Source organism: Hesperophylax consimilis, chromosome 3, assembly GCF_061612785.1.
Source record: "Hesperophylax consimilis isolate HC1 chromosome 3, BYU_Hcon_1.0, whole genome shotgun sequence".
Lineage (NCBI taxonomy): Eukaryota > Metazoa > Arthropoda > Insecta > Trichoptera > Limnephilidae > Hesperophylax > Hesperophylax consimilis.
This window is the reverse complement of record NC_142838.1, coordinates 8,591,859-8,615,646: the sequence shown is the minus strand read 5'-3', so window position 1 is coordinate 8,615,646 and position 23,788 is coordinate 8,591,859. Positions and strand designations below refer to the sequence as shown.

Here is a 23,788-nt window from a genome sequence, read left to right as displayed (position 1 = left end):
AGACTTGATTCTGCTAACAGTAACATCAGTGTTAATTTCCCCTTACAAGTTTCATAACAGACAATATGAATAATCATAATTGAACTGCGAGAAATTTGAGCAGTTCTATTTTCAATAAAGATTTATGAAATTCATGGTTTCCATAATCAATGAACTCCATGTCTCAGTAAGAGTGCATCAAATGCCAGAATTCAGCACACATCTATGCAAATCTTCTGTGTGCTATAGGTATAAAATTTGTTTTGGGCTAGAAACTAAAAAAAAACCATTGTTTGCATTACTTTTTTATTAAGAACAAAAATTATTGTATAATAACTAAAAAAAATAAAACCATAAAACGCAAGAGTTTGTTTTATTCTACTCTGGAAAATTTTACCTGTACCTACAAAAATGCAATACGCTAAAATAATATTTCGATAATCGCTGTGAAAGATAAAACATTGATGTTTACAGTATTTTTAGCATAAAAAAATATTCAACAGTAAAAATTTTATTCCTTGAATAATGCAATATCATTGACTTTTTTTATTATCAATCTGTCTTAAAGAATTATCACATGAATGTAAAACAATTTCAGAATTAAAATAGATACATATTCAAGTAAATTTCGATTGATTTTTGCATGTAAATCTTTCAAAAGAAAATTTATTGTTTATTCATGATATCCATATTATGGATATACACCCCCACCAACATTATACAGGGTTTTCTAATAAGAGGTGTTATTTTGAATAGCCCGCTATTTCGGTAGATGTTACTTTTAAAGCTGTCATTTTTTGACATTTGACAAGTAGAAACTATGCCATTAATAAAAATGGAACGATACACGCTTCAACAACGCATTGAAATTATTAAAATTCACGTGAAATGCAAATCATCTCGAGTGATGAGGCCCATTTCCACCTCGGAGGCTTCGTCAACAAGCAAAATTGTCACATCTGGGGCTCGAAAAACCCAAGAGTTATTGTTGAAAAGCCTCTCCTATCTTCAACGTGTGACTGTTTGGTGCGGTTTATGGTCCGGCGGAGTCATTGGACCTTACTTTTTCGAAAATGAGGCTGGAGCAACATTCACGGTGAATGGATTGCGCTATCGAGAGATGATTAATGATTTTTTTATGGCCGGAATTGGATGGTATTGATCTGGACAACGTTTACTTTCAACAAGACGGCGCTACGTGCCACACAAGCAACAAAACCATTGATCTTTTACGACTGAATATCAAAATAACACCTCTTATTGGAAAACCCTGTAGTATACAAGCTATTTTATAATAAATGCTGTACGTGGCTTTAAGGTGGAGTGAATTCGTCTTTAAAATTCAAAGAGCTTATCGGTGTCAACTTGGTGATTGGCTGGAATTCTATTAGGCAATCCGAGCACCAGTCGGAACCTACTCCATCAGTCCAACGGGTGCCTACTATGTTTTCACAACTGCATCCAATACACTGAAAAAATACATTTAATCAGAATCCAATGCATCATGAAATATACATTTTATGGCTATTGTAGGCAGGGCCAGCCTTGGACCAAACAGCATCTAGCACTAGTGAAAATCTCATGAGTGCTGTGTTAGGAATTATCTGTGCCTTGGTTCGTTGGCAAGTCGGCACCCTGGGTATAGATTTATTATCATAATTCACATTTTATCCAAAATGGTGTCCTAATCTTTGGGTGACTCTTTTCTCAGGGATTATATACTTTAAAATGATGAAATATACTTACAGATATTCCTGTGTGGACCGGCAAAGGAGTGTTAGAATTTTCTTCCAATCTTCGCCTTTCATAAATTGCAGTCATCATTTCTAAAGGTGTCCATTGTTTTATTACATTTCTTTCCGTGCTGTCCTCGGTCTCGAGTTCCTAAAATAAATTATTGTATTAAAGAATTCAGTTGATAAAAGTGGGAAGTTCTGTTTATCACCATCCACCAGTAAATACAATAAGAGAAAAATGTCAATTAATTAATTTACCTGAGGATTTTCATCCATAAAGACGGGCACATCTTGAGCAGGAAAAAATGTAGACCGCTTTTGGAAAACCTTTGTGTAGCGATTTCTGTAACCGAGTCCCCCAACCTTAGGAAAAAAGGCAATATTTTCACTTGACTCCATTCTTTCGAGAAAGGCATAAAATACTGTACCGATGATTCAATCCAATATTGCATTTGTATGCCTTTCTTGGAAGAATTGATTAATTTAACGGACAAAACTGTTTACTCATATATGCGGGTGCAAACAAATAATTTGTCATAATATTGTAAAGCAATACCTTGCAAAGAGCGTATTTTAATAATTAATGTCATCTGTGAACACATAGTGCATAAAATATAAAGAGCGTCGCGTTTAACCTCAAGACCCTTTCATACCAGACAAAATCATAGAAGGTACAGAGTCAAATTATTTTAAGAGAACATATTTGTGCACACCGTTCAAATTGGTTCGAAATCATTTGAAATACCTGCCCACAGTCTCCTCTTACCCTGCAGTAGTCTTACGATATGGATAAAGTACACCACTTGTACGTTACACCACAAGCTGTATTTATTGTAATAATTACCTTAGTGGTGAAAGGTTTCCGCACTCTTCCTGGGACAGGAAGTCCAGCTTGGTGCAACTTAATGAAGTATTTCTGAACGCGGCTCATCACCTGTTTGGGAGTCCGATTACCCAAAGCGTTGGCGATCTTCACCCATCTTCGCATCTCTATTTCTTCCTCTGGGTATTCTTTCAATAACTCTTCTAATCTTCTCTGCTCTTCACATGTCCACAACTAGAGAAACACAATGAATTCTTTAACTTTCAACAAACCAAGATGGAATATCAAACATATTATATTTATCTTCCTTCTGGTGTTACAATAACCCTTTGCACTTATGTTTTGTGAGGTGCAAAGTTCAACTAATTATATTATAGTCTGGTAAAATGCCATTAGATAAAATAACTATTTACTTACTTGATTAAAAGTTTCGGGTTTGGTTTGGTCAAACGTTCTTCCTCTGACCAATATATTATTATTAGCTTTTTCCTGTTCCGAGTCCACAAAAGATTTCTTCCATTCAATGACTTGGTTGTCATCAACTCCATACTTGGACCAGGAAATAGCTGGTAGCTATAAAACAAGCATTTTCTCTATCATATCTAAGTATAACTACAATACATTAAGGTTTAACATTTCTAGTCTAAAATGAGGATAACTACTTTAAACTAGTTATTCCTTGATTTAAAATATTTATATCAAATTCTAAAACACAAACCTCTGGAATAGAATAACTGGAACATGGAAAATCAACTGCCGAATTTTTCAGATCATCCAAAAACTCCTGAGGGTTTTCTAATGCTGCTTTCTGAGAAGCTGCAAGGTTTTCGATATCCTGTAAAAAAACATAGAAGGGATGTTCACAGAGAGGCGGGGTATAGGGATTAATTTTTGATTCAGCATTTCTAAACGCCCTATAAACCTCACAAGTAAAAAATTATAAAAATAATTACCTGGACCAACATCATCTTTTGCGATTCCAGAATCAATATAACCCTAAGCATACATTTATAATCTTTATTTCCGCGAAGTGCCAAATGGTCTGACTCGAAGAAAAAATCCTCATCTTCGTCCATTTTGTTGCACAAAATTACACAATTTTTAAATGCAGTTACTGATTACTGATAAAAAGTGACAGACATAAATAAACCACTCAATAGATCGATATCTTCAGGCTTTTCGTAATTTTCGTATGAAAAAAGTTTGTACCATACACAAACCACTCGCAGGTGACAGCGTGCTTGTGTTTTGACAGATGAATTTCTGCTTTTTGTTTGCAGGAATCATAAACAATAGAAATAAATTATTACTTTTCTGAGACATGAATTTATTTATAGTCGCACCAGGGCAAAACCACCTCGTGCTGAAACGATCTGTGAAATAATTTGTTGCAATAAAATATTGGAGAAGAAACTAACATAGTTTTGGAACCAACATAAATAAACCAATCACGGAACAAATAAATAGGTTACTTACTTCTGTTAAGGTTAAACGCAACGCTCGTTGTATTCTACGTGTTCACAGATGGCGTCAATTAATTAATTTTGTTTAAATACGCTTTTGCAAGGTATTGCTTTACAGTATTAAGACAAATTATTTGTTTGCGCCCTCATATACGCAATATGAATATGAATAAATAGTTTTGTCCATATAAAAACTCAATTCTATCGAGAAAGGCATACAAATACAATATTGGATTGAATCATCGGTAAAATATTGTATTTGTGTGCCTTTCTCGAAATAATTAAGTCTTTAAACTAACAAAACTATTGAATAAATATAAAAATATTTTATTTTACCGATGATTCAATCCAATATTGTATTTGTATGCCTTTCTCGATAGAATTGAGTTTTTATATGGACAAAACTATTTATTCATATTCATGTTGCGTATATGAGGGCGCAAACAAATAATTTGTCTTAATACTGTAAAGAAATACCTTGCAAAAGCGTATTTAAACAAAATTAATTAATTAAAGCCATCTGTGAACACGTAGAATACAACGAGAGTTGCGTTTAACCTTAAGAAATTTACAAACTATTCAGTCGATCTATTCAATGATAGATGCCACTATGATCGCTCAAACTGCTATTCGCTGATAGATATTTGCGATATTTCTGTTTATGAACAAAAGTTCCAAATAAGTTGTGAGAGAATTTTCTGAGAGTGAGAGAGTTGCCGAAAAGCATCCGAATCATTGAAGCGATTTTGGAAGAAATAACCAGGAAGAGCCGTTATAGAATGGATTGCTAACTGACTTCTTCAATTTTAAGTCGTACAGCATCGAACATCTACTCGTTCAAAAATGGCGCTAAGCACCGTGATACTTCTACTCGTCAATAGATGGCAGTAACGATAGCAACGAGGAAAAGGATATGTGAGTGGTTTCTTTATGGGATTTAATTTATTTTATTAAAATACGCTTTTTGCGAGGTATTGCTTTACAATATTAAGACAAATTATTTGTTTGCGCCTGTACATACGCAATATGAATATGAATAAATAGTTACCTAATGTACCGATGATTCAATCCAATATTGTATTTTTATGCCTTTCTTGAAAGAATTGAGTTTTTGTACGAACAAAACTTATTCTCAAATTGCGTACCTACGGGCGCAAACAAATAATTGGTCAACAGATAACTTGAAAAAGCGTATTTTAATAAAACAAAATACTAGAGAAAAAACCTTTGACTCAGTGTAAAACGTTCAGTCTGTTTGATAGATTCCCTTATCTTAACAAACGGATTGAATTCTTTAGAGCACAGCCGTCAGGTTGGAATGCTGTCCCTGTTCCACCAGTATTTCAATGAAGGTGCGCCGAGGAACTAGTATCATTTATCTCTTCAGCACTCCGGTGCTTTTCATGCTCCGGCATGGTCGGGAAATATGAGTAACGCACGCTTAAAATTTATACTTGGTTGACATCATTTATCTCACGAGAATGGGTCGTTTCTAAGACTTGTTCTTGAGTTGAACAGTTCGGCTGTGGAAAGATTTTCGTGTTTCCTCCCTCCTTCATCATGGGTCATTTTCACAACCTCACCTTCTCAAAAAGACCCTCCTTACATTTTCCCCGTGAGAAATTTATTTTCTTCGTGGCCTCCTGTATTTTTGCCTTCACATTGTTTCATAAATAAATTGTATTATTCCATCTATCTGTGATAAAAAAAGTTTGTCTAGGAAGGAAATGAGGGTGTGGAAGGTAGGGAAGTACCTGGCTATTCACATATGGTCACCAAATACGGCTAAACCCTTTTCAAACAACGCTTCGATTCCGAATGGTGGTCTGTCACCAAGATGCTGCTGTGAGTATCTACCACAATGTGTGACTCTTTGAATAAACACAATTATTCTCAACACTTTCCCTGTCATGATAGTTTGCTAAATGAGACTTTCAATTTGAAAACTTAAATGTCTTCAAAAGCAGTATGTACACAGCGCTAACAAATAACCTTGATTCTACATCACCAATGCCTTAGTAAGACTGCAAATATTCCTGGGATTTTCCTTTTTATTCCGAACATTATTTTTAGTATAATATTACCAGTATTAATAAATCATTGCAATTGCATTTTGAATCTAAAATGGTCTTCTAGCTACTTCACAACCTTCTAACCAATCACCACTCTACCAGTTATTATTATTATTACCTCTTCCAGATTACTATTATTACCCCTAGATGAGCTAACCTTGTTAATTATATATATATAATATATCTCATACAGACTTCAGTTTGAATACCCCAATGCAACGTTCACACAATCTTTGTATTGTTTTTTTTTTTTTTTTTTAAAGTCGGAGGCGGTTTACTTACGTTCCCCGCGAGCACTTAGGCCATAGGCCCATTGTACTATCTCCCATTTTACCTCATTCCCTTGCCAGTAACCCGGTCCCTTTTATGAAGTTCACCAGGGCTGTCATTGGATATGTGGCGATGTCTTCTGGTTCCACACTGTGTCTTCCCAGGTATCTGAGCCTTATTCCCAGCAGAGCGGGACATTGGCACCATAGGTGAATTGGAGTCTCTTCCTCCTCTTCACATTTCCTACAGATGTTGGTGTTTTCCACTCCCAACAGTCGCATGTGTCTCCTGAAATGGCAGTGTCCCGTTAATAGTCCTACCAGTTCCCTCAGTGAGTTTCTGTCCATATCGAGTAGTTGCCTGGTTCGGTTAGGGTCCGGTCCGTTTATGAGTACTTTAGATTGCCTCATTCCGGGTGCCTTCTTCCATTCCTTCCAGTGTTGGGATTTGACCCACCTCTTGATATGTAGTTTGGTGTGGCAAGCTGCTACTCCTACGGCCGGCTCAGATCCCGCAAGTGGTGCTTTCGCCCCTTTCCTTGCTAGTTCGTCAGCCCGCTCGTTGCCCTCAATACCTTTATGTCCTGGTACCCAGAGCAGGGTTACTTTATTGATGGTCGCCAGTTCTATTAGGATAGTCCTGCATTCCATCACCAGTCTGGAGTCGCATCGGTTACTTTCCAGTGCCATTAAGGCCGCCTGGCTATCCGAACATATGTTTATGTTCTTATTTCTGTACCCGATACTCATATTCTCCTGTGCGCAGGCTAAAATGGCTTTCATCTCAGCTTGAAACACAGTGCAGTGCATTCCTAGAGGTATACTGAGTTCCCTCTTAGATCCCTGTAGACAGACCCCGGCCCCTGTTCCTTCCTCCATCTTGGACCCGTCTGTGAACCAGATTAGTTCCTGTTTGGAGTTTGGACCTGGGACCGAGTCCCATTCCTCCCTTGTGGGGTACGTCACTTTAAACAGCTGTCCGAAGAAGTATTCGGCTTGCTTGCCGTCCTGCTTCATCCCAGCCGTCGGACTAATTGCCCTCAGTCTTATTCCTATCTCCGTGTGACTGTTTCTGGGCAATTTTCCTTATGTATATCTCATACAGACTTCAGTTTGAATACCCCAATACAACGTTCACACAATCTTTGTAACAAATATTTAAACAATATGGATGTATCTCTACTAATGTAAAACAAAGTTGCTATCCGCATCTGTCTGTGCGCGTTATTCTTCTAATCTACGTAATGGATTTTGATTGGAACTATCGTTTAGAGAATTTCTTCTGGAAGGTTTGTATATATAATACATGCATATTATATTTATAGAAAAGTTGAGCAACACCGGGTACATGTCAGCTTGTTTGACAATAAGTTGAACTCGGCAAACTTCAAACGCCGTATGTGCCAAATATTTCTACCTGGTTTATGAATTATTGTTAACAACAATTTTATTAATATTATCGTTGATTTGAAGAAAATTGGCAGATTATCTATTTTTATGTTCCTTATATATGTTTTAAGTTACTTATAGTTTATGTTACCTATATTTTGTTAACTAAAAGAAATTCAGTATCTAAATAAAAGGCCACTGATGGCTCCTAGGCATAAAATCAATGCAATAACTGTTACACTGGATCCTGGCATACATAATACGAGGACAACACATATTCTTGCAAAATAAACCATATATTAACCCTTTTGGTGCGGTATGCCGACATATTGGCATGAAGTGCGGTGCGCCAATATCAATACAGGCTGAGCCATAGAATAGGACTCGCACACTTGATCACAGGCTTGGGGAACACCTGTCCCTGTTACCTGCTCATTAGACATTGGAAATTACTTCTTTTAGTTAACAAATAAAAAAAATTATTATTATCTATTTATATAAAGAAGATTGTCTGTGGCGGTAGGCGTTTTATTTCGAGATGGATGAAATTTTGCACACTTGACCTTCAAAAAATAGGAAGGTCACTGTCTAAGTCTGGTTTCGAAAAACTCTGTGTAAAGCCTGGGCAATGCTGGGGACTTCAGCTGGTGATAAATAATCAAATTTCATAAAAATAATAAATATTATTTTTACCTATTTTATTTTTCTAAGGTTTATTAACATTTATGAAACTATGAAAAAACAATTAATGCACCTGAAGGGTACAAAAACAGATAGGATATTTTTTTTTTGAAAGATTACAAATCAAAAATACAATTGTTTACCTTATAAAGGCATCCAAATGTATATCGTAGTTCATAGTGAAATTAAAAATGCACCTAAATTAGGAAAATATTATTATTATATAAGTAATAAGTATTAGAAATAAGCAGTGTAAATTAAGATGTAACTATGTTTATATCAGACCGCGTGAAGTGAATCTATTTTTAGTTTAATAAATAAAAACAAGTTAAAATTATTATTGAAAGCTTTTATTAAATTTGGTAGCTAAAGATATTAAAACTATTTTTTGGTTGTATCATCACTGGCATTCTCAGATGTTGCTGGTTCACCAGCTGTGCCTTTATCTTTTCTTTTAAAAATTTTGTCTTTTAACTTTTGAAACATATTTTTATTACTTCCGGGTTCATTCAATTTAAGCCTCAATGACTTGGTGGTTATATTGTGCAATGGCCCGAAGGCCAAAGCCACAACGGTACAAGCCAAACAGATTACATTGTAGGGCATGCTGAAATCCGGAGTCGGGAGGGTGATAATCATACTCTCGGAGTGCAGCTGAACGAAGTAACCTGTAAATCACAAAATTACTATTAGTAACTAACTCAAACATTGCACATCCTAAAAAAAGAATCACCATAGCTGTTATTATTGTGCATTTGTATTTTTTAATAATGAGTGCAGGTTGCTTTCAGGTTTGTCCCCTCTGCTTGGGTAGAAGATAGTGCAAGGTTAAGCTTAGCTTTTGTTTAATGTTAGTTCATTGTATTGGTGTACAAATTTAATTAGTATTTTCTAAGATATGATTTTTTTTTAAATTACATGCCGATGGGTTAATATTCTGTAATAAATAATTTATTTCACCTGTTCTGGATTCATTGAGCGAAGTCAAAATAGAACCTCGATAGTAAATAGAGCTGGTATAATTTTTAGCAACTGGCAACATTGCCGACACAACTGCGGACCCCACGTAAAAGCCGTGATTAGCATCAGGGGGGTATTCTTGCCATTTTAAAAACACATAATCAAAATCAATGGACACAGTTGTGATGCTCTTGGGTGGCAAGCGAATTGTGAACTCCAGATAGTAAGGCCGGCTCTTTCCCTTTCCCGGAATGTAATGTTTAGACTTTGGGAATATTTGCTCCCCTTTGTTCATGATCTTCAGAGTCTTTAAGTAAACGGGGAGGAACCAAGGAATGTTTTCCATAAATACGATATCAATTGGTTGCCAATGATTGTTGGTCACGTATGATATTAAAGCTCCTCTTTCTTGTCCATAGCCAGCGATATATCTACTTATATGTAGTGGTGGAGGAATGTGGGCCATTACTTTATTGGGGGTTGTGTGGAGAGCTGCTATGTTGAACATTGTCTTCACTTTACTCAGATTGTATACAGCTAAACTGATATGTGATCCTCCTCTCAGGGATGTTTCAAGGCTATCATATGCTGGTGTAAGAATAAATGGATTAGAAACATTGGATGAAATATCCACATACACACGACTGGATGTTGCCAATGGACATGGACTAGATAATCCTTGTCCAAAGAGTTTCTGCACAGACCAATCTCTGGAACCAACTATTTCAGGATCGTATACTAGAGACATTGTTTGTTTTAATTCAAACACTTTGGAATTACACTTTTCATCTCCACAAACTGATCGGAAATGAATTCCAAGTGAGTGATAGTTGGTATTGTGTAGTCTTCCAGAGTTTAGAAGTGTGGAAAGGCCTTTCTTGGAATCACAGGGCAACAATTTTTTCCATGGGGTTAAATTTTCTGTGCAAACAATCTCTCTTGGTAGAGTTGCATATCTTACAAAGGAACTGTTTGTGTGTCCATTGTGAGATACCCCTGAAGGTCGAAATGATAACTCTGGTTTAAGAGAGTTTGAAGAATCTATAAAGTTGAGAGAGGAACAGAACAGTCCAGATAATGTTTGAGAGAGTTCTTTCCACTGCAAATCCACATCTTTGGAGTCTTTTGAAAACCAAGCATACATTTCAGCTCCAGGGGGGGCATCTACTACAGGATATCCCCAGTTTATGTGACGCCACAATCCTTCAGTAAGGCTTAAATGCAATTCTTCTATCTGGTATCTGGCTATTATTTCTCCCAGAGATCTCGGAAAAAGGTGGCAGTGTTGAACTAAAATAAATATCAACTGATTAAGAATATTTTTACATACGGAAACATCGTATTATTATATAAATAAAATTATTTTTACTTACACATAGCATCCGACGACCATGTTGTCATAAATTGGAAAAATGTATAAACATGGTTATTCGGTAGTGGTTTAATAAGTAATTCCTCCGAAAAACTATCTTTGAAACTAGCTTTTACGCGATTAACAGAGATTAAACAAAATACAAATGCTAATATATATTTTGGGCGAGGCATGATGCCGGCCTTTTTGATAAAAGCGAAGTATTTAAATTAAGATTACAGATTACAGGTAAATAATGTTTGACAACTTGGTAACCACAGAAAACACATCAGTTTTGACATGTGATAATGTTGCCATTTTATAAAACATGTGTATCAAATTTGTCAGTTTTTAGAGAGTACCTAAATATTTACTTTTACGTTTGTTTTGTGTTCATACGTTAGTACGAATTAAATAAAAATATTTCGAAGAGTACACAAATTTATTCACTGTTTATAAAAAACATAATAATATAGAACATAGTATGCAAAACTAGCAGAAGTCGGGGACGCCCGAGGAGGACATGCCACGATCAAGTAAATCAGATACTCGAGTCGGGCCCTGTCAAGAGTCAGAATAATAGAAGAGTATGTATGAGACGATGTATGAATGTGAATGAGACAAGAAGTGTGTGCCAAGACCGAGTTGTTTGGCGGTCCGTCCTCTCTGCCTACCCTGCGGGGAAACGGCGTGATGGTTAGTTAGTTATTGTATAATTTAAACTATAAATCAATGTTTTATTTTACGTTAAGTTTGTAAATTTGGGTGTATTTTTTGTGATTTGAGTTTTGAAAAATTCCTTAAGAGGAAGCTACAAATCAAAAATGTGTATATTCTTAGTACACCTTATATTGTAGGTAATAGGCATTAAAATCGATTGACAAAAGGAGTCTAGAAACCTTCGATTTCAAGAACAAAACTGGTTTTTTTGTTGTTTGTTTTTGGGGTGTTATGCCGTGTTGCGCTAACTCCTTCTTTAGCCGACGTTTCGGACAGCGTTGCAGTGTCCATCATCAGGGCAGATCCGGTAGATCCGAAGATGTGTTGAAACGTCGGCTAAAGAAGGAGTTAGCGCAACACGGCATAACACCCCAAAAACAAACAACAAAAATGCTTTTGGCCGTGAGAATCTAAAAACTTACAAAACTGGTTTTTATTTATTTTATAAATAATTTTATAAGAAAGCAAAAAAGTGAATCAAATGAAACTGTCACAGATAATTTAAGCTATAATACTGTATGTTTTTTAAGTTGTGTCCTTTACGCGTTCATACATTTCTATTGAAAAAAAAAATTAGTTGTTTTACATTTATATTTTTTATTGAGTACTTAATTTATTTTTTATTTGTATTCTACTCAAGCGAAACGATAGGAAAACCTTCAATTTATCTAAAGCATAAATATAAAGCATAATTTTGGTATTCATAATGTACACTAATTCGTTATAAAGATTAATCAAAACAGCGATTTAGCATTAAGCTTCGCCTTAAAGTCTGGACAGACCACGCTATATTCTCGTGACTTGGCCTAATAGGCCAAGCCATGATACATATAACGTAATTTGTCAGCCCCATAAAAGTTCTCCTTACACGTGTTATTAACGCAGACCCGTGAAAAATTAAGGATAGTCTGAATTTTCGGCAAATCGGTTCCAATTTTGTAAATGGTAAATAAAATAATTTTCTGTTAAATATTATATTATAGGGTTTTTTGTAATATGTTTATCCAGTTGTTGTACAATATTGAATTTTACACAAATCTTGTTGATTGATCAATCAGTTTGATTGTAAGAAATCGTGGTGGTATCGCTTATCAGAATTCTTCAAGCAAACAGGTCCAATTTTTTTTAATTACTCTTAAGACCGATTGTAGACATGACAAAATCAACTATTTTCGACACACACGAACTCTGTTGTTCATTTCCAAAACAATATTTTGTCTAACTAGAATTTATTTTAAAAACGTTTGCCTGAAAACAGTAAGATGGCAAATCCGAGTTCTAGAGTACATTAAATCAGATTACAACCGAAATCAGTACTATTACTAAATAACACTATCTTTATTACTAAATTTAAAAAAAATAATTTATTTGCTACGCCAGTATTTAATTGAAAATTACAACTTTCTTTTTTTATTTCTTATGGTGACATATTTTTTCACAGGAGCTATCCTACTTTTTGTCATACCTATAAAAAATAACACGGTAGATATTTTATTATTTCTCGACAGTGATACGACATCATCTATGTATGTTCTTTGAATAGTTGGCGTAATTCATACACGGTCCCATGGTGTAATGGTTAGCACTTTGGACTTTGAATCCAGCGATCCGAGTTCAAATCTCGGTGGGACCTATTGGTCAGAGTGATCTCTTTTTTATTGAAAATGTTTTGTTTTAGAAAAAAATACTAATTTTAAAAAAAGTCTCCCCGGCGGGGAATCGAACCCCGGTCTCCCGCGTGACAGGCGGGGATACTTACCACTATACTACCGAGGAATACGACAACTATGTTAAAATAACATCTTTTTATATAAATCAGAGAACTGATTTGTTACTAACTTATTCTTTTTTAACTTGTTATCTACCTACTCTTTACGAAATACGCGAAACCAGAATAAAGTGTGCTTTATATCATCGAAACCTTCACAAAATAAATGATCACATTGATTGAGCCTTGAACCCTGAACAATGACTTCTCGGCCATGAAATACCGAATACCATACGAATCGTTCGTTCATGAAAAACTATCCTAATTTATAAAAAAATCTCGCTCTTGAAGGAATGCATCGAGGAGATGATATTTTATGCCTCTCCGTGCAAATTACGTAAATATAATATCATCTGTATTTTGTATTTTATTATTACTCGAACTTCCTAGAAAAACTATTCACCGTTGTAATCTTTAGTTTCTGATTTCGCCGCGTGTAATTTCTGTCAGTGGCGAAAACAAACTTACGAAATAGCTCTTTATAATAATAATCTTCCTAATTTAAATAGGGTTTTTTTTGTAAATAACAAATCTAATTAAATAATAATATACAGCCAGTTTTTGTGAACTATTTTTTTTAATTAAATTAGATTATGTAACTACATACAATATTCAACACCTACATTATTTTATAACACGTCATCTGATATCTTACAAATATCTTATTATTAGTAGATTCGTAAGTGCATTGAGGTAGTAATTAAGTTGTTTTTACTTTCTTAATAACGACATTACTCGCTAAGACGCGATTAGCGCCTAACTTTACCAACATACATAATAATATAATGGTTGCCAAATAAAATAGTACGACATCTAGTGCCATCTGCCGTACGAAGGCAAGATCCTGGCCCGGTGAGCGAAGTTTCAAACCCGAGCCATGGCGGATTGCGTACTCTATCCAGAACACCGCGCGCTGCAGAGGTGATTGCGGCTGGTCTCGGAAAGTGCGGGAAAATGCATTACTGTTTTCGCGGAAGCTGAAATTAAATCATTATTTATTTTATTTCAAGTATGTTCATTGGATGTGATTTTTAACAACTCATTTTGGTTTTGAAAGAAAGAAAACAAACATTGAAAGAAAACAAGTTCATAGATAATAAGGAACCAAGCAAGCAGTAAAAACATCATGAAGGTCGTTTTTTTTACAACGTTCTTTGATAATAATGTTTACCCACTATTCTTCAGATATACATATCGCAAATAGTGTTCAGTTATTAATGCTGCGCATTCACGTACGAAACAAAGCGCGAACGAGCCACGATGGCAAAGGAACGAAGCTACCGCAAGCGGCATCTCGCGCTGTTTGCGATTGCTTCGTACCTTTCCCGTAATTCGTGGCTCGGCTCGCTCTTTATTTCTTACGTATATACGCGGCACAATATTTCGCCAACCATGTCAATATTTACAAAGAATTTTCGAAACGATTTGTAAAAATAGTAAAATAATACGTTTAAAAAACAACGTTACGAAATTCTCAATTTTTTTGTAATTATTTACATAATTATGAAAAGTAAGGTTGACGCATGTCTGAACAATACATTTATTTAAATGACTATTTGAGATCCCCAAATACCTGGAATTGTGTAATAGCCGATCCAGTTTATCATAGATCATATCTTCCGATAGGTTGTCTTTGTTTAGCTGCAGTGCTACTCCTCTTTCTTCAGCCCTGGCACTGTTGTGTTTCTGGTCGATGATGAAGGGAAGGAGGAGTTGTGGAACCCCGTACCAGGCAGCTTCATGGCAGCTCAAAGCCCCGCCGTGTCCAATGAAAACCTTCACCGAAGGATTAGCTAGAAAAAGAAGAAGAGTAAAATACGCTGTTAATAAAAATGAAGACGAAAAAACATAATAACGTTAAGGTTTTAGGTACAATAACGCAACCTTATAAATAGGTTAATAATTTCCATGAATTGATGTTGGCTTGTAACTAGTTGACTGAAACCAAGTGGCCTGACCACACTTTGGTAAAGGCTTCGACCGTCGAAAAATGTGTGACAGCTCACATAAAAACAATGCATTTCGCAAACTATAAGAAAATGTATCAATAAGATATGATTTGAGATTTTCACGGCCAAAAGCATTATAGTGATTTATATTTGGGGTACTATGCCGTGTTGCGCTACCTCCTTCTTTAGCTAACGTTGCGGACAGCATTATATTATTGCGGACAGCAGTGTCCATCATCAGGGCAGATGTGTAAAGATTTTTTTCTGAAGAATTCCTGGACCATCTTAATCCACTTCACAGCAAAATTAATTTCATAATCGAGCTGGAAAACGAAGTCCTCATAGAGGGTAGAACGCATACCATTATCGCAGCCAACTGTAATAATTCAGAAATCTAGTGAGAGAAGATTTAAATAAATTGTTCAATCTGGGACCCATTGTTGTGATTGGAAGCGATCAGAACGCCAAGCACAACTACTGGAACAATTACAGAGGCAACACGAATGGGAATACGCTCTTTACACACATGCAGACAAATACCTACTCGATAATGGCGCCCGACAAACCGACGTTCTACTCGCAGCACGCAAAATACCCCAAATACAATGAATACCGTACTCGAAAAAAATGTAAAGTCAATCTCGCCTCTTTGCACGCTAGACGAGCTGTCATCGGACCACCTGCCCGTGAGCTTCACTGTAGCAGGCTCGACTTCTAGAAGTCCGCAATTATAAGAATGCCCACTGAGAAGGATTCAAAAAGTAAATCAATGAACGAAAATACATCTCACATCGGGAACTCTGCGCTCACAACAAGAAATCGACAAAGCCACAAGCACTCTCACGAAAATACTTCAAAAAGCTTAAGACACATTCATACCTCCTAAGAAGTACATTCACTCATACACGATCAAGCTTCCCGAGTACGTTTTATCGCTCATCAAGGCGATCTCACGCCAAAGGACAATTCCCTGTGGAAAATGGCAAGCGCGCTGAGACACAAAGATTACACGATTCCACCCTCTTGCGAAGTTAGACGGCGGCTGTCGCTACAAGAAAAATCTGAAGCGCTTACCGACGGATTCGAGAGAGCCTACGCAGCTATGGACATCCTATGTGATCGGAAACGGACCAAATCGTAGCTAAATCTCTACGAGAATTGAGCCAATCAGAGCAGATGAACGGTGTCGATATTTGTCGCTATCTTTACTACGTCGAGCGAGATTGCTGTCACAAGCAAGCGATTAAAAATGAATAAAGCGCCGGGAAGCGACCAAATACACAACACTTTACCCAAACATCTCACGGGAAAAGTCATCATATACATTATAAAAATGTCTCATAACCGGGCACTTTCCCCAGATGTGGAAATCGGCGACCGTGCTGTCCTTCGAAAAGGCGAACAAAGATAGAACGCAGCCGACGAACTACCGACCCATCAGTCTACTCTCTACGTTGAGCAAATTATTTGAACAAAATGTACTCAACAGGCTTGTCCCACACCACGATAACAAAAGTTTTTGAGAAATTAGTCCTAGATATCATTATAAAACCTATCAACAACATTATTGTTCCTAACCAACATGGCTTCATTAAAGGTCGCTCTACCTTAAGGCGATGCCATACGTAGTAATGCAAAATCATCTGTTTTTGGTTTGAAAATTTGGTCGCCTAGAAATGTTTCAGATGCTTTAATTAAATACTGCGAGTAGAATACATCTTGACCTTTGAAATAATCGAGTATTTTTTAGATAAGTAAGTCTTTTTATAAAAAGAAAAAAATAGTTTAAAGGCATATGAAAACTGCTTTAAAGTTCAGAATCTTCTACTTACGAACCCATTTTCAGTTATAACTTTATTGTATAATGTGGAAAATTAAGTTATTTATAAAATGATCGAAAAAAAATTAAATATTTATGCCTGAACATCCCCAAAATTCAATAAAAGGCACTTTTTGGCCATGTTTTTTTCTTGCATAAATCAAAACAGGCGGATAGTGTTAAGCGGGAATTTAAACCTTATCGCCATCTACGCAAGGGTTGTTATTGATAGCGGCTCAATTTAAAATATTACACGATGTAGTGCATCGCCTTAAGTAATTTAATGATCTAAGAAAATTACATATCTGAATCTCTGGGTCTCAAACAACAAGTGGACAGATTGTCAAATTTTACAGACTAACTTAGAACAGCTTCATCAATGGGGTGAACAAAATGCTTTATTTTACAGACTAACTTAGAACAGCTTCATCAATGGGGTGAACAAAATGCTTTATTTTTGAACATTCAGAAATGTCAAGTAATACAATTTTACAAAACTCGTTATAATATCTTACATGAATATAGGTACATTAAATAATATTAAATTAATACCAGTGTCACAAATTCGTGACTTGGGTGTAATATTCGATGAAAACTTGTCATTCATTGCACACATTACACACTATATAACTAATATTAATACGAATTTACACACATACTGACCGAACGTTTTTAGTAAACTCTCAGACTTAGTAAAAATAAACTTATGCTAGAAATTGTACAGTACAATTCTCCGAGCGACTTTACCTTTAGGTATACCTACACATCAAAATACACCAGTATACAAGATACATCAGTATACACTCAAACATATACCTACTGCTGGACCATGACCATATCTATGTATGTATGTTTATTCTTTATCTTCCCTTAAGAATATGCATATTCACATAAAAAGAGACACACCTCATAATGCAGGACATCATATACTGATGGCCGTTTTCTCCTGAATAAGGTTTACTGCGATTTTCCTTATTCCACAGGCAAACGCGGAGGAATTACCAAAAATAAGGCGCCGCTGAATTTATCTCCCAATCCCATCATAACACAAACAAACACGCATGTCGCATGTAGCATATGACCGCGATTGGCTGCTGGTTAGGTAACATTTTTTTTTTTTTTCAAACATTTTTTTCCCTACCGAAAAAATACAAGGCCTCTAAGTCTACAATAAGCAAGGTAAAATTTTAAACACCCATACGAGGTAAAAAAATTTCAGGCGCAATGACGCATTTCTATTTGTATAAAGAACAGTAACTTTAAATGTAAATGATTCTCCACTTCATGGCAAATAAGAATCTAGAAAATGAAAAAAAATAATCTTTACACATCTGCCCTCATGATGGACGCTGTAATTCTGTCCAAAACATTGGCGAAAGTTGGAGGTAGAGCAACAAGGCATAATACCCCAAAAATAAATCACTGGGAAATATCAATAATATTAAAATATTTTTTAAAAAGAGTCAAGATCGATTAAACAAATGCACAAAAAAGTCCTCCGTCCCAACCGGTAAATTGGTTTTGTTTGTCCGGCCTTGAGAATAATTATTAATGGACAACCCGAATATGGCAATGAAATCATTTTTCTTACCTAATATATCGTTTTGCGGCATCCATTTCCTTATCATTACGTTCTCTGGTAGTGCTTGTGTCATCAGCACAGGGTCATATTTCCATACAAATCTGTATGACGGGAAGCGAGCGAAAGCATCCAGAAAGTATTTAACTTGTACTGTAGAAAACTGTTCCGATTTTATATTAGTCCCCAAGGCAAAGTAAACTACGCCTTTCTCTGATTTCGAAATGAAACTGTTCAGTTCCTGGAATTAATAAACACATTAAATTTACCTATTTAATGGCATAAGAAAAAGGCACAGTGGCCTAAATTTTTAAGGAATAATTTTTATTTGAGAAATCACTACTTTTAATGAAGTAAAAATGCGACCTGTGAGACGAAAATGAGAAGTAATTCTTGTAAGTAATACAGGGTGTCCGGGGGAAAAGTGCACTAACTTGGGTAGGTGATTCTACATGATGATGGAAGTAAAAGAGATAAAAAACTTTTTTAATCACGCATTTCTTAACAGGTGTGACATAAAAAATCCAAATGGCCTCCGACGGCGAAAGGTTCCCCACCCCTTGTCTAACACATCGCCCTTGAGATTATTTTTCATAAAAAACGGCGCTACACAAAAATACAAATCATCCGAATATTATTGATTACAGTGATCACCTACTTAGGAGTCTACTGGTTTTAACAAAGCGCGCCAAAATTTTACTCACGCCAGGCTCCGTTTGGCTTAGGGCCGGCCCTGGCGTACGGTGACTTATCAAAAAGTGACAATTCAACCTACCTCTAAAAAGTGAAATAAAGTCATGAAAAGTGATGAAACAAAAACTACGTCAAATAGGTTACGTGGGTAAGGTTTATATGTTAGTTTTTTTTTTTCCTCATATCACTTTTTATAGATGCGTTGAATTGTCATTTTGTTGAGTTATCGTGGAACCATAGGAGATTTACTAGAAAGCCTTACATCATCAAGAGGTGCAGGGTCTTGTATTTGCATCCCGCCGACAGGTATCACAGTCTGGAACAGCGGAAGCATCACATCAGCTGGAGAAAGGTTAACCAGAGTCAACGCGGATGATCTACTGATTGCTCCAACGTCCAAATTATTGTCCCCGAAATACTTTCTGGCCATTTCATTTTGTCTGGGTATCATATAATACTGTCGCACCAGATTGTCATAAACGTAAATAAACACGTTATACACTCGAACGAAGAAACTCATCGAGTATCCAACTCGCAGGTGATTTGCCGGAATCATTGCTGGATACAAGGGATTGCCAGAAATGTCTGCAATTCCCACAGGGCAGGTACTGGCTGACAGCCCTACCAAAGGGGGACTCCCAAATCTGGGAACGAACCCCAACAAACACTGGGATGCTCCAAAATCATGAACCACCAGATCAAATTTGAAAGTCTTTGGATAATCCATGAGTATTTGCGCTCCTCTACTGCTAAAAGCAGGAATGCAAGAATCAGACCGAAAATTGGCCAAATCAATAATGTCGTTTACAGCACTATTTTCCTGCATTTTTGTTAAGTTTTTATTTTTATTGTAGTAGAACTCGTAGATGTTTTCCATGTGAATGTGTGTAACATTGGGCGTTTTTCTGCCTTCAATATCAACGCTAAGCGCGGTTATGTTGTGTTCCCTCGCTGCCAGGGCTCTCAGCAGGACTCCACTCCACAGCTGGTGGCTAGGGGAGGCCAAACCAGAAATCCACAGGATATTAGAACAGTTCACCGAGCAGAAACACAAAAATATAACTAAAACACACGGGAAAGTCTCATATTTTGCCATTTTCAATTTACAAAACTTTTTTAAAAATTAATAATATTATAACTTCCTAACTTCTATAAGAAGTAAAGAGAAAAGTTTGTTCATTATTAATTTGTAACTTTATAATGGTACACGCATTGATGTATAATACTTTAGTCTATGGGTACACGGTTATTATTTACTCAGATAGATTAAAATACACTGATAAAAAAATATTTTTTTTTAAATAGGTGCAACGTAAAACTGAAGTTGCTAAAGGTGACACTTTGAATACAAAATTAAATTTAAAATAAAACGGATGAAAAATAATGTAGGCAGAGCGACGTTTGGTTTGAGTGATAGCAAATTTAAAATGGCCCTTTATCTCAACGAAATTGTTACATATCGTTTGTTTACCCGCCTTTCACCGGTGTTATCGAATTGTCAACAGTCTTTATTGCTTAGATGTACCAGAAGGTCAATTTGAATACTAATATAATTTATGTATTGTTTTTTTATATCTCTGACGTCTATCATAAATAATATCTCAAAACATTATTTTTCTTTGCTAAACAGAATTTTTGTTTTACAAAACAGCAGGGACCGCGGAAGTACTCTATGACGGGGGGGGCAAACTTGTTTAGTCACCCTCTTCCTTCAGTCTCCTCTCCAGTCACTCAACTAGTTATAAATAAGACATAACGGAGATGACTAGGTCAAACAAATAACAGGTTCAGTGAATAAAAAACTTTTTTTTAAATATTGCTTTATTGCATTCATTGGACGATACCAAAAACGTTGCGTCTCTCAGCCGTCTTTGAAGTAAATTCCCTAAGAATTTCATTTAAATCTAAACTAAATGTTAAAAAAGTCCTCGAATGCTTTGATTATTTAAATAATGCTATCTCTTGACAATTATTCTTGTATACAACAAACACCTTTTCATTTATGAAAAAAAGCACTGTGAAGGATACAGATAATCTTTACCAGCACAGATAATTCTTCTTTACCCAGGTAGTAAAATTGGAGGGGGCGCGGCCCCCCCTCATTTGATTTTAGGGGGGCATTTGGCCCCCTCTGCCCCCCACTTCCGCGGTCGCTGCAAAACAGTATGTTTGTTTTATACCTCTTCTTTATGTTTAATTACCTGCTTAAACATTAAAAATATTACAAAAATTTACAAATATAGATATATAAAGGCTAATTACGAAAAAGGATATTTTTTAACGAAACTGCCCAACTCAATTGAGATATCTTTTTAAATGGTCATAATTATGACTTCATAAGCAACCCAACATTTTTGTTAGCATTCCGGAAATGATGTAATTAGATACAGGTGTTCAATACTTCCTATGTGTCCTAGTGAGTTTAAAAATTCTAACTTAAAAAAGGTTACAATGTAAATAAACAATAGTCAAAACGTCGATCAATCGAACCCAAGGCAATAGCACACTATAGATCTATCACGACCAGTGGCGTGCAGTTTATAAAAGCTGAAAAGCTGTCCCACCCTAAGAAAACCAAACCCTTAAAATAATGTAATACAAAAAAAAAGTTCACTGCAGAGGCGTCGCCATCTTCCAAGCTAATTTGTATAGAGCTTACAGGGAAGGAATAAAGAAGTAGTCAGAATAAACTAGAAATATTTACATACAAGATGACGTGTACCAGGCGTTGCTCAGGGTTATGAACGGGGCCGTTTTAAGTGAAGGAGCCGAAAATATTATTCAAAGTCAAATAAAATTGAAAGCAATTTTTTAAATGTAAGTACATAGATATAATAAAAATACTTCGAAAATAATAGCGAATACCGCACATTAGCCCTGTGGAACTATGACAACATCAACTGGAGTAATGCCGGGATCACACGAGGACAATACAGAAGACAATACCTTAGTGTCCTATCCCTGCTCCGTGAACAGACTCGACCTCGCAGGGCAGAACTATGGGACAATACAACAGTTCAAAAGCGGAACGCTGGCTGTTAAAATGGGTTCATGACGACGCGCGTTACGAGCGTATTATGTTTCTATCGGTCTTTTATTCCAAGACGTATTGTAGTGTTACATTTGCGTGCCTTTTTTTAGCCGAAATACGATATCCGAGCGCCGAGATACGTACGCGCAGAGCGACTGACTGTCCTACTGTCTTATTAAAACGCGTTTACAAGCAGACTACGTGGCCGGGCGTGGTGGCGAGGGTAAGGCACTATCCTGTGCTTTGTTGATTGACCTCTCTTCCAAAATATTGTTCACACTAGGACAAGGGTCCGGAGCTGTAACAAAACAGTATTGCATTGTCTTTTTTCTTATTCCTCACACTATGTCATCTTTTGGAATGCTGTGAGGAGGGTCTTTTTAAGGAAAGGAAAGAGAGGAAGTTATGAGTTATCCCGAATTGAATATGAATTATTATATCAAAAAACGTATTCTTTGTCATTGTCAACAATCATGAACAGGGTGTACGGGGGTGAAGTGCACAAACTTCGGTAGGTGATTCTAAATGATAGTACAAATACAAAAGAAATTTAACTTTTTTCGAAATTTCAACATTTTAAGGAAGTTTTCATGTACCAAAGCTGTTTGTATGGAGAAAATATATTAATATTGGAAATATATATTTTTGGGGAAAAAAAACCAGGGAAATTCTAAAAAAGTTATTTATCTTTTATACTTCTTTTTCTTTTGAGCACTTCACCCCCGGTCACAATGGTCAGTTTCAAATATTCAATATACAATAAAGTCTTACCCGAACTTGAAACAGTCTACTTTTTGTCATAGGGCAATACACGCCACTGGTCGTGATCTTGCTTTGCCCCAACATGGTGTTTATAGACAGACTTGTATTAAAACAATTTCTTTATTACGATTAGTAAATTAATTTCTGTTTTTGTTTATTAATTAGATTAGAGAGGGACGTTCTTGCGCGGTGTCTTGTAAAAAATCAAAATATAAGTGATAAAACTAGGTAGGTACCTACGAATTATTATTTTGATTTTATGAACTTCTATATTACTTAATATTTTGGTACAAATTTATAAAATTCCTAGGTATTTTTGGCGAAGAACATTGAAACTGTAAATAATTCGTGGGCCGCAGAATTCACTCAGGATTCAGGATTGAAAAAAGCATCCGGGATTCTTGTTTCTGTGATATGAGGTCATCATTGATGGCATTGGTGCCATATATGTAGTCATTGGAGATTGCACTGTGAAGTCAGCAGTGGCAACAACGGTCACGTTTTTGGTGATCGTCAGTTCATTAGATTAAAATAGTTGCCGGTAGATTTTTACGTCCAATCTAAAATACGGGAGTAAAAGAGAGGAGAGTTTTGGCAAAGCGTATTTTATGGTTGTGATTGGCATAAGAAAAATATGCCCTCATTTTGCGTTATCATACTACTAGCATCGAGAGAATTGGTAAGGTGCCTAGGTACTTACTTTGTTTTTTCTCTAGATTTAAAAGTTCGGACATCTACCATCTG

General features: G+C 36.0%; 3 protein-coding genes and 2 non-coding genes across 6 annotated transcripts; 1 reads left to right on the top strand and 4 right to left on the bottom strand.

Moving 5' to 3' along the window:
• Window positions 1–339: 339 nt before the first annotated feature.
• Atac1 (Ada2a-containing complex component 1) lies at window positions 340–3,970 on the bottom strand. Its single transcript, XM_089647744.1, has 7 exons — window positions 3,492–3,970; window positions 3,257–3,373; window positions 2,956–3,111; window positions 2,560–2,772; window positions 1,974–2,078; window positions 1,726–1,863; window positions 340–1,448 (listed from the first exon to the last, which is right to left on the bottom strand). The coding sequence occupies exons 1-7, from the start codon at window positions 3,612–3,614 to the stop codon at window positions 1,293–1,295; spliced, it is 1,008 nt and encodes a 335-aa protein (XP_089503870.1). The 5' UTR covers window positions 3,615–3,970; the 3' UTR covers window positions 340–1,292.
• A 4,601-nt stretch (window positions 3,971–8,571) lies between these two features.
• PIG-T (phosphatidylinositol glycan anchor biosynthesis class T) lies at window positions 8,572–10,996 on the bottom strand. The gene is made up of 3 exons (XM_089650851.1): window positions 10,746–10,996; window positions 9,373–10,662; window positions 8,572–9,080 (listed from the first exon to the last, which is right to left on the bottom strand). The coding sequence occupies exons 1-3, from the start codon at window positions 10,915–10,917 to the stop codon at window positions 8,794–8,796; spliced, it is 1,749 nt and encodes a 582-aa protein (XP_089506977.1). The 5' UTR covers window positions 10,918–10,996; the 3' UTR covers window positions 8,572–8,793.
• A 2,008-nt stretch (window positions 10,997–13,004) lies between these two features.
• TRNAQ-UUG (transfer RNA glutamine (anticodon UUG)) lies at window positions 13,005–13,076 on the top strand. The gene has a single exon. It is a non-coding gene; the product is annotated as a tRNA-Gln (tRNA).
• A 71-nt stretch (window positions 13,077–13,147) lies between these two features.
• TRNAD-GUC (transfer RNA aspartic acid (anticodon GUC)) lies at window positions 13,148–13,219 on the bottom strand. The gene has a single exon. It is a non-coding gene; the product is annotated as a tRNA-Asp (tRNA).
• A 680-nt stretch (window positions 13,220–13,899) lies between these two features.
• On the bottom strand, window positions 13,900–22,396 carry LOC149424902 (UDP-glucosyltransferase 2-like). Of its 2 annotated transcripts, none has more exons than XM_089650850.1 (4): window positions 22,198–22,396; window positions 18,571–18,799; window positions 14,785–15,004; window positions 13,900–14,188 (listed from the first exon to the last, which is right to left on the bottom strand). In XM_089650850.1, the coding sequence occupies exons 2-4, from the start codon at window positions 18,632–18,634 to the stop codon at window positions 13,912–13,914; spliced, it is 561 nt and encodes a 186-aa protein (XP_089506976.1). In that variant the 5' UTR covers window positions 18,635–18,799; window positions 22,198–22,396; the 3' UTR covers window positions 13,900–13,911. The 2 variants fall into 2 exon arrangements, with proteins under 2 accessions (XP_089506976.1, XP_089506975.1); XM_089650849.1 differs by lacking the exon at window positions 22,198–22,396 and adding an exon at window positions 19,514–20,391.
• Between the last annotated feature and the right edge of the window lie 1,392 nt (window positions 22,397–23,788).

Excerpts from the sequence above, each read along its gene's own strand:
- Atac1 (XM_089647744.1), bottom strand. The coding sequence starts at position 3,614 with ATGGACGAAGATGAGGATTTTTTCTTCGAGTCAGACCATTTGGCACTT. Across the intron at positions 3,112-3,256 it reads CCAGTTATTCTATTCCAGAG|CTACCAGCTATTTCCTGGTC; the intron begins GTTTGTGTTTTA and ends CTTGTTTTATAG. Across the intron at positions 1,449-1,725 it reads CGGTCCACACAGGAATATCT|TGTATTGGATGCAGTTGTGA; the intron begins GTAAGTATATTT and ends GTATTTTTTCAG.
- PIG-T (XM_089650851.1), bottom strand. The coding sequence starts at position 10,917 with ATGCCTCGCCCAAAATATATATTAGCATTTGTATTTTGTTTAATCTCT. Across the intron at positions 10,663-10,745 it reads ATGGTCGTCGGATGCTATGT|TTCAACACTGCCACCTTTTT; the intron begins GTAAGTAAAAAT and ends TATTTATTTTAG. Across the intron at positions 9,081-9,372 it reads GCTCAATGAATCCAGAACAG|GTTACTTCGTTCAGCTGCAC; the intron begins GTGAAATAAATT and ends TGTGATTTACAG.
- LOC149424902 (XM_089650849.1), bottom strand. The coding sequence starts at position 20,347 with ATGGCAAAATATGAGACTTTCCCGTGTGTTTTAGTTATATTTTTGTGT. Across the intron at positions 18,800-19,513 it reads ACCCTGCACCTCTTGATGAT|GAACTGAACAGTTTCATTTC; the intron begins GTAAGGCTTTCT and ends TATTAATTCCAG. Across the intron at positions 14,189-14,784 it reads CGGCTATTACACAATTCCAG|CTTCCGCGAAAACAGTAATG; the intron begins GTATTTGGGGAT and ends ATTTAATTTCAG.